Source organism: Malus domestica, chromosome 10 (genome assembly GCF_042453785.1).
Source record: "Malus domestica chromosome 10, GDT2T_hap1".
Classification (NCBI taxonomy): domain Eukaryota; kingdom Viridiplantae; phylum Streptophyta; class Magnoliopsida; order Rosales; family Rosaceae; genus Malus; species Malus domestica.
The window spans coordinates 31,635,379-31,649,497 of record NC_091670.1 but is presented as its reverse complement, the minus strand read 5'-3'; the positions used below and the strand labels follow the sequence as shown (position 1 = coordinate 31,649,497).

The following is a 14,119-nucleotide window of genomic DNA, read 5'->3' as shown; positions in this document are numbered from 1 at the left end:
AGCACACAAGTAGCAGGAGTCTCTTCTCCTTCTCTCTTCCCTCTCTCCCCTCTCTCTCTCTCTCTCTCTCTCTCTCCTTTCTACACCTTTCCACACTTTGCAAACTCTCTTTTTCACGAGCAATGCCTGCAAAAAGCTAGGGTTTATCTCTCCCTGCTCTCTCTACCCCTCTCCCTCCGAATCCCCTAAGGCCTACGCCTTTAAGGCTCCAACCCCCTCCTCTCCCCTGTCGGTGGTTAAATCAACCCCCCTCTCTCTCTGTGGGTTTCCGCCATAGCCACAGCTCTGCGTTTCACTTTGTTCCGGAAGCAACTGATGCAGCAGCAGCAAAAGCTTCCTTTTGGTCTGTGAGCTGGGACTAGTTGCTGTTGGTTTTCATAGACACAGATATTCGCGTCTGAAAAGCTAGTGAGACATTATTTCAATAAAGCGGAATATTTGCGAATTTTCTATCCGTGCTTTTTAGCTTTTGAATGCCTGGTTTTTTTTGTTGCTTTATTTATTGGAAGCTTGCATGTGAAGCAATGCGGGAGCTGACTGACTCACTGAAAGAAGAACGTGATTGAATTTACTTGTTGGCTTTTCTTGGGGTGGTTGGGGATTCTAGATCGTGCTCCAAACCCGTGAATTTCAGCTGGTTTTCCCCCTTTCCCGCTTGATATTTTTGCGGATCAGGATTTGGGTTGCTCTCGGTTCTATGGACTTCATTGATGATTCAGCATCTCAGAGTTTGGGTTCTTACCAATTTCGGCTTCGAGTCCATGGTTATAGATAGCAGGGTTTGTATAGGGCGATAATCTGCTTCTCTGCTGAACCCATAAGCTCATATTTGTAGTGATGGAGGATATAGGGTTGTTTAGACAAGCTTGGAAATGGCTGCAGTCACAGAAACACATTTATTCCCGATTGCGAACTGCGATGGGTGGGTGTGGAGATAAAATCGGGATGTTTGTAGAGCGGCATTGGCCGACGGTTTGCAGTGGGTGCGCCAGGACAGGGAGGCTGTTTATCCTGTTGTTGATTTATTGGTGGGACTGCGTTGTAAGAGGCTTTCGATCCTTTATCGGGTTGGATTCTGCGGCTTTGCTCCTTATAACGTGGAGTTGCCTTCTCAGTCTGACTTCAATTTCTTGCGTGGTTTATGTACTTCTTAGTATGGTATGTTTCCTTGGTATTTCCTTTTTTACTCCTGAGCATTTAATTGTTGTATTTTTCGATGCTTGGTCTTCTGTTATAGTCATTTGATTTGACTATTGGATGAGAACGTGAGATGCAACAACATCAGACCCATTAAAGAATTATGTATCCTTTAAAGTTATAACTGGTTATAAAGATCTGAAAGATTCTTATAAGGGTAGCTTACAGTACTGTTTGCAGTAGGTGGTCCGAAATTGGGTGCGCAGTTTATGTGGATCCTTGAAATAGTGTTGGGGTTTTAACAGAAACCCAGTTAGTAAAAAGCTGACTAGTTTAATTTCTTTAAACATTTGAACAGTTTTAAGAAATTCTATTTATAACTTCTAATTGTTCTATGAGTATATGCGTGTGGCTGTGAGATAATCTTATGGAACGTTTGTGTGCAACTTTAGAGCTTAGGTTTTTCTGGAGAAGATTTTAAATGAATAGGCTGCAACACTGGTGGATGTTTGCTCATGAGGTCAACCAGGACAAGTAAATATCAAGGTTGTTGGGTATGTAGACTTACAGAAGCTTGGTTTAAGAATTCAGGTTCCAGATCTACTGTGAACTGAATATTTCAAGTTTTAGGTTGTCTCATTGAAGACATAGTAGAAAATACTTAAGGTTGCCAGAATAGGGCCTTAAATGGAAAAAATACACAAAAGAAAGTATATATCAAAAGTCTTTAACAAATAATCTAGAAAATTTTCATACTGTAGAGACCAATGCCACACCTTACTTTCGTTAACAGCATATATAGTACTTGTTCATAGGATTAGTTTTGTAACTTTGTGGAACCTTCATAGTGTTCTTTTCCTAGAATTTCTTGATGCAGGGTGACATAATTTAAAATAATGGATAGCCATGAGATGACAGTAGTGGATTTTTTCGTATGAAGGTTCTTTTCTTAGAATTACTTAATGCATGGTGACATAACTTTGGAATAATGTATAGCTATGAGATGGCAGTAGTGGATTTTTTGCAGCTCGAACATGCATAGTGATATTTTTACTCAAATGTTATTATTTACATTGCTACAGAATAAACTGAGACTTACAGTTGGGTCCAATATTTCAGGGAGCTGCTGGTGCTGCTGTCCAGTACTTGGGTTACACTCCAGGACTTTTTATTGTAGGGATCTTTGCTATTCTGATTTTGTGGATGTACGCTAACTTTTGGATAACGGGAATCTTATTTATCGTTGGAGGTATGCTAATTTTTTGTGAGACCTGTATTATAACTTGATGCAGTACATTATTCTTTTGCCTTCTTATGTGGCTATCATTGTTTTCACTCTACCCATGTTGCCGTTATTTATGCTCTATGAGATTTGCAAGGGTGCTTATGCACCACTCATTGGATAATGTGCATGAATAGGTACCTAAAAGAAAAAAATAACAAAAACAGTTCTGCCATCCATCCATAGTTGACTATAGGAGCCGTGCTGCAATCTGTTGGAATGATTTACCATTCAATATGATATCTAGGAATAATGCAAGAACCGAGAGGTATTTTAGCCTTCTGACTGCATCAACCTAGAAAATTGTAATTTATCTTAGAAATCATCATACCAAAACACATTATCATGGAAAAAGTTTTTAACTCTGATTATTTATTTTATTAGAGAAATTGTTGACGAACTATTCTTAGTATTTCAGTTGAATAAAGGATCTGTGAGTGAGAGATTGATAATGCTGATACGATTTTTTCTTGATGTTCTCACGATGCTTAGTAGGTGGCTAATGATATACATATAGATACCTGTGATTGTCATAGTGGGGAAGGTAATTTAGCAGAGGTGAGGCACAAGGCCTGAAACAAAGAAGACAAAACTTAAAGCTTTCATATTCTTGTTTTGAACACGTATCTCGTGTTTTTGCTATTTCCTCCATTTAATAAGTGTCCTCATGTGTGGGCAGTTTTGTCCTAAACAATCTTGGGGAAAAGTTCCCAGACTTAAGCGTTTAGAGGTCATATAAGTGGATCAGCATTCTGATATATTGTGGCTTTTCTATTGATGTTAAAAATACTAAAAACTGTATTACAAATGCAGGTTATTTGTTCTCCCTAAATCATGCACGGTTGCTGGTCTTGATGGCAACTGTATATGCTATTTATATTGTCAAAGTTCAGGTTGGATGGCATGGTGTAGTTATCTCAATAAACCTTGCATTCATCTCTAATGATGCATTAAATTATATGCTCCAATGGTGTGATAAAGTGAGTGAAAGCACACACTTTGAAGAGCAAAAGCAATCAGAAACAGTTATGGAGGATGATTTTTCTGGGGAATGTGAATACTCTATTCCTACTGATCAATCTGAAAGGCTGCACTCATGTAACTCATCTAGCACACCAACTACTTCGGCTGTTATAAATGAAAAAGAAGAATCTTTCCCTATTAAGGTGGTCAAAGAGGAAATAAGTTCAGCTGATGAGATGAAAAAGATTTTAGACAGTATTGATCACTATGAAGCACTAGGATTTCCTCGCCACAAAAAAGTTGATGCAGCAATATTGAAAAAAGAATACCGGAAGAAGGTGGATATTACCTTTCCTTTCTTCTGTTTCATTAATGGGAATTTTCTCTTTTTCCCTCTCATTCTAAGTACGACTTGTGAAATTATTTATGTGAAGTAGAGGAACTACTCTTTTGTGCTTTGACTATTTGGCAAAAAAGTGGTAGCATTAGTGCCTGAATACGACTTTGAAGAATCTGATGTGCAGTTGAGTTATATTATAGATGACTAAGATGCATGATTATCTCTTGTACAGGCCATGCTCGTGCATCCTGATAAAAATATGGGAAATGCATTAGCGAGTGAATCGTTTAAGAGACTTCAATGTGCATATGAGGTAATTATACAGACTTGTTTTTTGAGTTGTATAGTAATCGTTGTTGTCTTAAATGAAAATTATATGACCTAAATAATGATTCTGTATGTGCCTGTCGCAACGACGTGTTTTTAGGTTCTCTCTGATCCCACAAAGAAGAGAGACTATGATGAGCAGTTGCGAAAGGAAGAATCCAAGACTAAGAGTGTGTGCCAGAAGTCCTATGGCACTTCACATCAGGTGAGCTATGTTCTTTGATTGTAGATTCAGTTGTTTGGTGTCATGCACTTTCCTGAGATTTATCTGATTGTCATTTTGATGGAGGTCATCAATAAATATTGATATGAAATCAGTTATAATTTATATGTTGTCTTAGGAATTGCGAATTCAAAATCTATTGATTACATTTTCTATGGCTCTCAATTTCCAATTTATATCAACTATTCAATGCAGTAGAAGTTATCTTTTATTTATACCAGTCTGCTTTGTAATTATGCATCTTCTTTCCCAATGATAAATCTGTATTTCATTCGGTCATTTTTCTGAGTCAATTTACTGATATTTTTATGTAACCCCTATTCAATTGTGTATAAGCAGGAAGGTCCAGATTACTACTCTGAAGAGTCGAGACGTATACAGTGCACGAAGTGTGGAAATTCGCATATATGGGTATGCACAAACAGAAGCAAGTCCAAGGCTAGATGGTGTCAGGTGTGACATTATTCTCTATTAGTTAGTGTTCTTTTTAACTAATTTCAGTGTCAAATATGTTACATTTCTCTTTTTTTTTTCGCTTCATTGGTGTATATATCTGATTTATTGGATCCGTTTGCAATTAGGATTGCTGTCAATATCACCAAGCAAAGGATGGAGATGGATGGGTTGAGTACAAAGGATCTCTAGTCTTTAATAGGCCACATAAGGTATTTTACACAGTACTCTTTGTGTTTTCTCACCCCATGCAAATAGTTCTGCTGTCCTCACTTGCATTTATCAATGTGTTAAACAACAAAACAATTTTTCACATAAGTGTAAGTTGCATGTCAGAACTGCAGAAATTACTATATAAATAAAGGGAGGTAGGAAATGATTTGAGAGTTAGAAGTTTTGAATCAAATGTTTAAATGGTGCTCTTGTGACTTTCAGGGATGAGAGCCTGCTTCAAGGCCTCTCATGATTTTCACGTGCTTTTCCTGTTTGTTTCTATAATGCATGTTAATATCTTCATACAATACCGATATGCATGATTTGTCAAGTTGAATCATTTCCCTTACTGCAGGAATGTACATTTAAGCGTCCCTAATGATTTTTGTTGGATCTTTGTTTTGTTCTTTCATTTAGGTGGAAATACCACGGGCCTTTGTCTGTGCTGAGAGCAAAATCTTTGATGTGTCTGAATGGGCTATTTGTCAGGTAATGGTTTTAATCAAAATATAATATGTAAGTTCCGCAAGCTTGGCTTTGTTCTACAGTCTCTGCATGTTTAGCACCCTATATGGCGGTGGAACTGTGCAATAAATCAGGCAAATTGCCTCTAAAGTATCTTTCTTATTTTAAAACTTGATCTGGAAAGTAGTCAAATTTGAGTAGAACAGTGTGCAAACGGACCCTTTTATCTGTCAGACATCCTGCTGAACCTTTGTAGCACAGAAGACACTATATTGGAAAGACTTAATTGTTCCTCGGACTTGGAGAACAAGTGCCCTTGATCCGTTATTATGTTCTTGGTGTGTGCATCTCTACTTTGTGCCAGGGGGAAATGAGGTTGATATCTTATCGCTTCTACTTGTTCCATGCAGGGAATGGCATGCAGGCCCAACACTCATCGGCCTAGTTTCCACGTTAACATGATTGGTTTGGAGAAAACTCAAAGATCCAACTCAAGTAGATTCCCGTGGGGTTTGGATGCTGAAATGATGGATGAAGATGAAGAAGAATTTGAGGTTTGGCTTCAGCAAGCTCTGGCGTCTGGCCTATTTTGTGAGACCTCTAAACGCCGAAAAACCTGGAGTCCGTTCAAGTTGCCCCAGAGAGTGAAGAGGCAATCGCGAAGAACGTCATGCTGAACAGCTTAAGAGGGCTATGCCGGAAGATGTTCCCATCTCAAGAAAGAGCAAATGATTTGTCAAGATACTGATTGATAGGTTGCTTGTATCACCAAACGAAGGTTGGTGCTCAACAAAGAAGACGGGAATGGTTTGGCGTCTTGAAAATTAAGATCAAAGATCAACACGCTTTGTATCACGACTCAAAAGGGTAAGGGCCCGATTTCAGGCATCAGAGCTCAGGTTGTTGTTGCTCTTGTTGCACATTTAGTGTAACCCGATACTTTCAATCGCATTTGGCATGGTACTCAATCTCAATTTGTTCTACCTAACGGATGAAAAGGCACCACAAACTGTTCCTCTTTTTGTACATGTTTATCTTGTCAATAAAATTTCTCGTTCGTTTACTTGAAGGTGTTACTTCCATGGAATGCGTAATGGAGTTTCTCCGATTTTTTACTTTCCGTAACTTTGTTCAATTGACGACTTTCTCAGTTCAAGCAAGTAAACATGACTTTCCCCGTTCCAAAAACGTTATCGTTTTATTGGCTATCCTCCACCAAGAACAAAACAATCCAAATCAATGTCAAACATATGGGAGATTGTGTCAGCAATGTAAAGAAACCTGGAACTCACAAAATTAAGGATCTGTTGTACTGGAATACCGGTGCATAGACATCTTACTCATAAACAAATATGATTATTTCTCGTTTACATCTAAGCGTAAAAGAACGGGCGACTCGGATTCCAGGTAGGAGTAGGAGATCATGCTTCATATCGCTCACCTTCGGAATCCAGTAACAAATCTATTAATACCAGCAAAATCGGGAACCATGTTCAAATTACAAAAGCTGCCTCCAGCATCGTTTTCCATGTACTCTACGAGATACTTGCACTGCTCCTCGCCATTTGTCTGCAACATCATAAGATTGAAGAGGAAGAGAGATTAGATCAATTACAAGCTGGTCGAAAACAGTAAATGCACAACACGATGTCATTCCCGTGAGGCACCTTGTAGTCGCAATTTGGAAACACCAGTGTTTTGCTTTCACTAAGACCTCATTTTAACTCTCTAAAGTTGTAGCAAAACGAGGAATGGACGGGAACTGAAGCCGAGATTACACAATTTATGGCATACTTAGTTACTAACCGTCTATGTTGTTTGTAACATTTAGCAAACGCAAAAATAGATACCTCGAAAGCAAAGAATCCACCAGGTTTCAACATAACAGCAGCCCCTTTGCAAAGATGTAAAAGATCATCCATGCCATTGGCACCGCCGTCCAATGCAACTCTTGGTTCATGTCGTCCAACTTCAGCTTGTAGCCCTGCGATATTGTCACTTGGTATGTAGGGTGGATTACTTACAAAACCTGAGAGTTTGCCTTCCACATCCTTTAATGGTTCAAACCAAGATCCTTGCCTTAGCTCCACTACATCCTGATTGGCACATCAAAATTGGATCTTGAGCACACAAACAAATAGAAAACTTCGAAAAGTAGTATAAAAAAGAGATGAAAGTTCAAATATTTGGAACTTCCATCGTCAAGTTACTTGGCAATCAGGATGAAAGTTCAAATCTTCGCTAGTACATAGACAAAATCTCGCGAGTTATCGGTTAAACACTAACCTGCAAACCATACCTCTGCACATTAAAAGCTGCAACCCCAATTGCCGTGGGACTCAAATCGGTAGCAATGACTCTCCCACCACTCCCCAAAACCCTTGCAATCCCAATCGCAATCGCACCACTCCCCGTCCCCAAATCAGCCCACAAACCCTCCCTCAACCCCTCATTCCCCAAAACCACATCCCCCACCAAATCAACAATGAGCTCAGTCTCTGGCCTCGGAATCAAAACCCCTTCTTCAACACACAACACCAAGTCCCTCCAATGCTCGCACCCGACAACATACTGAAAGGGCCTCCTGTCCTCAACCCTCTGCTTCCACAACATATAAAGCTCCTCAATTTCCACCCTTAGCCTAACGCTTCCGTCATTGTTATCGATGTTTTTGGGTTCTTCGATTGCGTCCTCCATGAGCCATTTGAGCTCTCTGCGCAAAAGGGTCGAGTCCGGACCGTTGTCCAAGTCCACGAACGTTGACCCAACTGAGGAAACGAGGGTGTTGGCCCAGTCGTGCCATTTTTGGAGGTCGGAGGTGGTGGCGGAGTGGGCGGGCGGTCGCAGAAACAGAGGGGTTTGGGGTTTTGGGGTCGTGGGTGGTGGTGGTATTGAAGAAGCAGAGCAAACGGAGCGGTGGAGGTTTGTGAAAAGAGAGGGTTTAAGAAACGGTGAGAGTGTTGGACCGAAGCTTAGCTTCATCGTTTGTTCATGTCTCCCTCAAGTCTCAAATTACCCTCCAAAAAGCCTGTTGGGGTTTTATCCCTTTTTTTTTTTTAGGAATTTTAACGAAAAGCACCTGAACTGTTCATTTTAACGAAAAATTATATTTTTACACTAAAAAGTCAATCATGGTACTATTCACTTTACCCTTTATTTTGTCCTTATCATTAAAACTCAAAGTTTTCAAGCCCTTTTCATTAGTTTTTTTTTTTTTTGGAAGAAGAAGAAAATAGAGTTTTTATATTTTTGTACAAATTTTTTTGTCAAATATCTTTTTATATAATTATTTTTTTTGGGAAATTAGCTATTATAGAAAGGCGTGTGATATCCACACACCCCTTTTTACTTCTCTCACACCTTTTTTGTTTTCGGCCGTCGGATTGAATGATTTGAAGAATATCAACTGACAGAAATTAACAAGGGGTGTGTGAGAAGAAAAAATGGGTGTGTGGATAGCACACCCCTTATAAAAACATTACAAACCATGTTTGCTGAAATAGAAATATTGACATGAACTACATAAATGACATGGTATTGAATAACGCATGCTGATTTTTTCAAAATGTCAATAACAACTTGTGCATTAAAGGTTTTAGTTAAAATCTTGTGATTGATGTGCTGGATACCAATTCATTTCTCCAACTCTTTACCATAAATGTATGTATTAAAAAAAATCTAGAATCAAAATAATCAAATCGAGGAGTTTGTTAATGAAGGTCAAAATTCAGATTTCAATTGAAGTTTTACGTAGAAATAATATCGATTTTAATTCTGAATTATCAATTTTAATTCTGAATTATCGATTTTAATTCCTCTATGATTAGTAACACATGAACAATCCGTAACCGGAATCCAACATTTTATTTTGATTCAACCTGCCGTTAGCATTAAGCTCAATTTCCATATAGTCTTGTGCATGCATTGTAAACCCACCTCAAAAGGGGCACATAACATACATGCATGCAAATAAACAAGAAGAAAAGCTCCATGCTTAATTAGTAACAACCACACAACCTATTTGTTTCTGATCCGAAACAGGATTGACCGATAAACTTCACTGCATACGCACAAAAAAGGTCTTGGACAACAAATGCAACACGAAATACCGGTAATCCATAAATAACACGGCGGATAAGAGTTTCTTAAACTTGGATCCTAGGTGATCAGTGGTCTTTGGATACGAGATTTTCCTGCTCATCAGTGCACAACATCAACCTGTGCAAAAATCATAAACATTGCAAAATTGGAAACTCAAGAGTAATATTCCTGCAGCATAATTGAATTGCTAACAGATCGAGTGAAAAACATTTCTAAGGATAACATCAGACGTTCCGTCGAAGCTCAGAAAAATGAAGAATCCTCACTAGACTGGGATATGAAAATAGTAGCATGCAGAAGCATTGCATGACCATCCTCCCTCATACAAGTTGGAAACCAATATTGCTATTTAAGCTAGTTTCTTTGTGTTAAGGAGTAAGTAATACAACTATTATTACATACAGTGATGCATGGGTGAAGAGATAAGTTCTAAAGTCAAAAGTTATCCAAGCAAGACCACATATGTTTTCATCTTTAAGATCAGCCGTAAGTATTTGACTGACTTTGGTACGGTTGATACTGAGGGGCGGTAACTATTCACAACGGTAAATGGTGGATTGTAAAGTTACCTCTTGATAAGCAAGGAACATGTATATACAATTGGGAAGATAATATCAACCAATTCTGCTCCCTGATGCGAGAAGCTGCATTTGTTCAGTGATGTGATTCATATGTTGACTCTTGTCCCATCCATTATCCTTCCCCAACTGCAAGTCCTGATTCACGGTCACTCCATCATCAGAACTCAAACTAATTTCGTCTGTGTCACCAGGCAGTGGGCTCGCTGTAAGAAATTGTTCCCAGAAGATATCATTAATGCTTGGAAGGCTAGAGACCCCATCTGGCAACGCATCTGCATCAGGCTCAGGAGAAAACGGGTCAATATCTGTAGGCAGTCTGCCATCCAAACCTGTTGACATGCCCATGTATCCTGCATTCCCAGTCTCTGAGTTGATGAAGTTTGCATTGGGGATTTCCACATTGCTTTGTGGAACAATACCTTGCATTCGAGTTAGTTCAGGGATAACTGGATCTTGTTGAAAATTAAGCATGTTCTCTTCCAAAACTTGAGTTTCTTTAACAGAGTTGGAAACCGCGAATGGGGAAGACTGGACCTCAGAAATGCCTGTAGAATGACAACTGACGGGAAATCTAGACTCGTTGGGCATATCGCACTCTGCAGAAATTGGTGGAACCTCTGAAAGGGTCACCCCCAAAATCCGACTAGAGGTGTTCCTAGTATCTGTTGCATTGGAAGGAACATTATCAATTAGGAAAGCATCAGGATTGATCATTGATGGTTCCAGCTTAGGAGATGTATTCATCTTCAAGATCTGCCGCAGCATGGCTTTTGCTGCTTCATTCATTGAAGGCTGGTACTTCACCATTTGTCCATCAAGAACTTTGCTGCCAAGGTTCCCAACCAAAATTTCATCGTCTTGCCTTGGGAGTCTCCTTTTCTTATTGCTTCCAGTGATGAGCCTATTGTTTTCATTTTGATGCTGTACAAGCTGGGATAAAAATCCGGGACTATGCATAGCCTTTGCCAGGAAAGACATCATTTGCTGCTGCCGTTGCTCCATTCCCTGCATACGTTGCCCAACATTATGCAACTGATTATCTGTTGCTTGCTGTTGCTGCCTCAGCCTAACAAGTTCCTGCATAAGACTGTTCTTATCTCTTTTAAGTCTTTCGACCTCTTCCTCTAGCCCAGGATTTCCCACCTCTACACATGCCCCAACCTGAGAGCTCTGCACTTGAGGTGGTTGTTGTTGATGATTCTGTACATGAGCTGGTTTTCGCCTGCTTACGGTCTTCAAAAGGTGTTTTTGGCCTCTTAGAAACCCTTCATTTGCAAATTCCCATCGGTCTGGATCAACCTTTCTAAAACCCTGCAAATTGAATGCAAAAACATAAATACTAATTCTATATGATGAAAAACTAAAATTTATTTTGGAGCATAAGACAGCCAGATTCTCTCATCTCATGATCTTGTCTTAGGTAACAAGCACCATTCACATACTCGTAGTTATGGTTTCCAACCTCCAGCAGCCAAATGCTGCAGAGCAACTCCTTAGCTTTTGCCTCTTTTTCTACTCTTTTACTATCAAGTAGAACTTCTCCCCTTACGAGTAACAAGTGACAATAGGAGAATAACTATACCAAACAGTGCAGGATAAGTGATTGCAGAATGTTCACGGACTTTTGTTTAAAAAAGAAAATCAAGGGAAATAAAAAATAAAAAAGGGGCACTGAGAATGCATCTCAATACATCTCAACTTGTTCAATCTAATTTAACAACTGAGAAACAAGTTTTCAGTTAAGAACAGACACCTGATTAGAGTAATTCTACATACACACATGACTTATACACATAAAAAATACATACATATATACAAATATTATATACATACAATTTTGATGCCATATTCACCGGTCAGCATATTTACATATATCATATACATAAAAACATACATACAAGTTTTCAGTTAAGAACGGAAACCTGATTAGAGTGATTCTCAATACATCTCAACTTGTTCAATTTTAAAACCTCTAGAAGTAAGAGAAGAGGAAGGGAACAAACCTCACGTGTACATACCCGTTCATTTGAAATACTACACCCCGCTAGTTTTTATTAACAATGCCAATAAGTATTTACCAAAACTGGACCACTACTTGATACCTGTCATCTGTAAGAGTTCAGACAACATGTATCATTACATTTTGTATTATGCCATATAACTAGATCGTCCTTGTACTGAGAAACAGTTTCAACATGTCAGACTATCAAATCAGTAACTAGGTTGACATGTAGAAAGATCAACTACTCGCCTTAAAAAAATCACAATGCCTATCACCAGGTTTTTAAGGAACTGCAAGGGCCAAAAACTTTCTTTCATCAAGATAAGATGGTAATTTCGGGACATTATTAGGAAATGTCGAAGAAAATTTCCATTCCACTTTATACAAAATGGATTCATTAGAACAAAAAATCTCCACGGTCTTACTTTATACAGAAAATATCTTCATCAAATGTAAATTAATGAGCAATGCAATGCACATAAGTAGTCAGCTTAAATTTTTTATCTCAAAATAGTTCTGACCTCTTAACGTCCTTTTTCCTTCTAGGTTTTCACCTGGTTCAGAACAAAACAAAACAAAACAAATTGAAATCTTTTCGACTCGATTACATGACACAGTGATCGCCTTGGACCTAAAGGAACCCAGTGAATGACAAAGAATTCAATTCAATAACAATGGCTTAAATCGTGTGATATAAATCCACACATGCATAACTTATCTTCACAATTTACTTATTTACAGCCTCCAATTCGATAACCCTTTTGCCAAAATAACAGCAGCAAAACCTAATAAAGCATTGATCACGCATAACCACTCCAAATTTCACAGTTCCGATCGGAATCACCAAGAAAACAACAATCAAATGCAGGAAAAGCACAAAATAATGAATATTCAGGAAAGGGAAGAAATACCCACATAAGTATTCAACTGCCTGACGAAGCTAGAGAAGTTGTTGTGCTTGAAATACTTGGGCAGGAGGTCCCTGGAGAACTCGGGGACATTCCAGACGACGAAGCTGTTGTTGCTTTTGCTCCAGGAGACGACGGCGTCGGTGGAGGGGTCATCCACCATGTCGTAGGTTTTGTTCAGAAACGGCGGAGGAGGAGTGTTGGCGGAGTTGAACACCGACGCCGCGTCTTCGACTCTCTCCATGGTTGTTTGCATCAGTGTTTGGGAGAATTGGGTGTTTTGAGAGAGAGAGAGGGGGGGGGAGGGAAGCCCTAGATTGCAGGGGCTGATGAGTGAGAAGGGGATGGTGGGAACTCGCGGCAAGTTTGGGTGACAACAGCGCACACAAGTCCAATTATGTACATGGAAATTGGGTGGATTTACATTTAAATAGTTTTGCTATGCGTTGGCGCCTTGCGGTAAATTTGGGGTTACGGAGGTGAGTGCATTTCGAGATGATATGATGAATTTCAGGTTTGTATTTCATGTTGTATGTTTTGAATTTGATTATGACCGTTGGTAAATTATACGGTGATGGTTAGAGTACGCTGAAATAGCTATGTGAGTCTTCACAATCTTCAAAATAGTAGACTGAGATAGTGAAGTCACAAGAGTGAAGTCACAAGCTGATGGATTTTTTTTTTTCTTTTTCAAAACACTAAATCCTTATGACACGTGGCATTTCAATAACAATTTATAATTGCCAAATGGATTATCCTGTGAACAAGGCCCAATAGTAAATTGGGTACCCAACAACGGAAAAGGATAATTACCATATCATTTTCCTAGGAATCTCAGGGATCCTGTAATCTTAAATCGTGCGGTCAATTTTCGTTAAATATTATTTATATTTAAATTTTAAATTTTAATGATTTCTGACCACACGACGTACGATAAACTAATACGATTGCGGGATCTCTAGGAAAAGGATCCCCAACAACTTGGTCAAGAACGGTGATGTGGATCTCGACGCCGTCTCGTAGACGATGTACTTGGCCATGGGGAGTGTTACTCTTTGTCGTAGCTGTAACTATCTAAAACCTCTCTGGAACTTGAAGTCTATTTTATGCTTTTGAAGGTTGAG

At 39.0% G+C, this 14,119-nt stretch overlaps 3 protein-coding genes across 5 annotated transcripts; 1 reads left to right on the top strand and 2 right to left on the bottom strand.

The window, feature by feature from the left end:
- Positions 1–6,466, top strand: LOC103445763 (uncharacterized). Of its 2 annotated transcripts, none has more exons than XM_008384802.4 (10): positions 1–408; positions 523–1,158; positions 2,257–2,386; positions 3,233–3,720; positions 3,955–4,035; positions 4,150–4,254; positions 4,612–4,725; positions 4,854–4,937; positions 5,356–5,427; positions 5,814–6,466. In XM_008384802.4, the coding sequence occupies exons 2-10, from the start codon at positions 838–840 to the stop codon at positions 6,078–6,080; spliced, it is 1,662 nt and encodes a 553-aa protein (XP_008383024.1). In that variant the 5' UTR covers positions 1–408; positions 523–837; the 3' UTR covers positions 6,081–6,466. The 2 variants fall into 2 exon arrangements, with proteins under 2 accessions (XP_008383024.1, XP_070662160.1); XM_070806059.1 differs by having other exon boundaries at positions 510–1,158.
- A 225-nt stretch (positions 6,467–6,691) lies between these two features.
- Positions 6,692–8,455, bottom strand: LOC103445762 (uncharacterized). The gene is made up of 3 exons (XM_008384799.4): positions 7,690–8,455; positions 7,254–7,499; positions 6,692–6,972 (listed from the first exon to the last, which is right to left on the bottom strand). Exons 1-3 carry the CDS (start codon positions 8,383–8,385, stop codon positions 6,841–6,843), a joined length of 1,074 nt encoding a protein of 357 aa, XP_008383021.1. The 5' UTR covers positions 8,386–8,455; the 3' UTR covers positions 6,692–6,840.
- A 793-nt stretch (positions 8,456–9,248) lies between these two features.
- LOC103445761 (heat stress transcription factor A-1-like) lies at positions 9,249–13,392 on the bottom strand. 2 transcript variants are annotated; one of them, XM_008384798.4, is made up of 3 exons: positions 13,003–13,381; positions 10,074–11,396; positions 9,249–9,621 (listed from the first exon to the last, which is right to left on the bottom strand). In XM_008384798.4, the coding sequence occupies exons 1-2, from the start codon at positions 13,249–13,251 to the stop codon at positions 10,119–10,121; spliced, it is 1,527 nt and encodes a 508-aa protein (XP_008383020.1). In that variant the 5' UTR covers positions 13,252–13,381; the 3' UTR covers positions 9,249–9,621; positions 10,074–10,118. The 2 variants fall into 2 exon arrangements, with proteins under 2 accessions (XP_008383020.1, XP_017190756.1); XM_017335267.3 differs by lacking the exon at positions 9,249–9,621 and having other exon boundaries at positions 9,650–11,396; positions 13,003–13,392.
- Between the last annotated feature and the right edge of the window lie 727 nt (positions 13,393–14,119).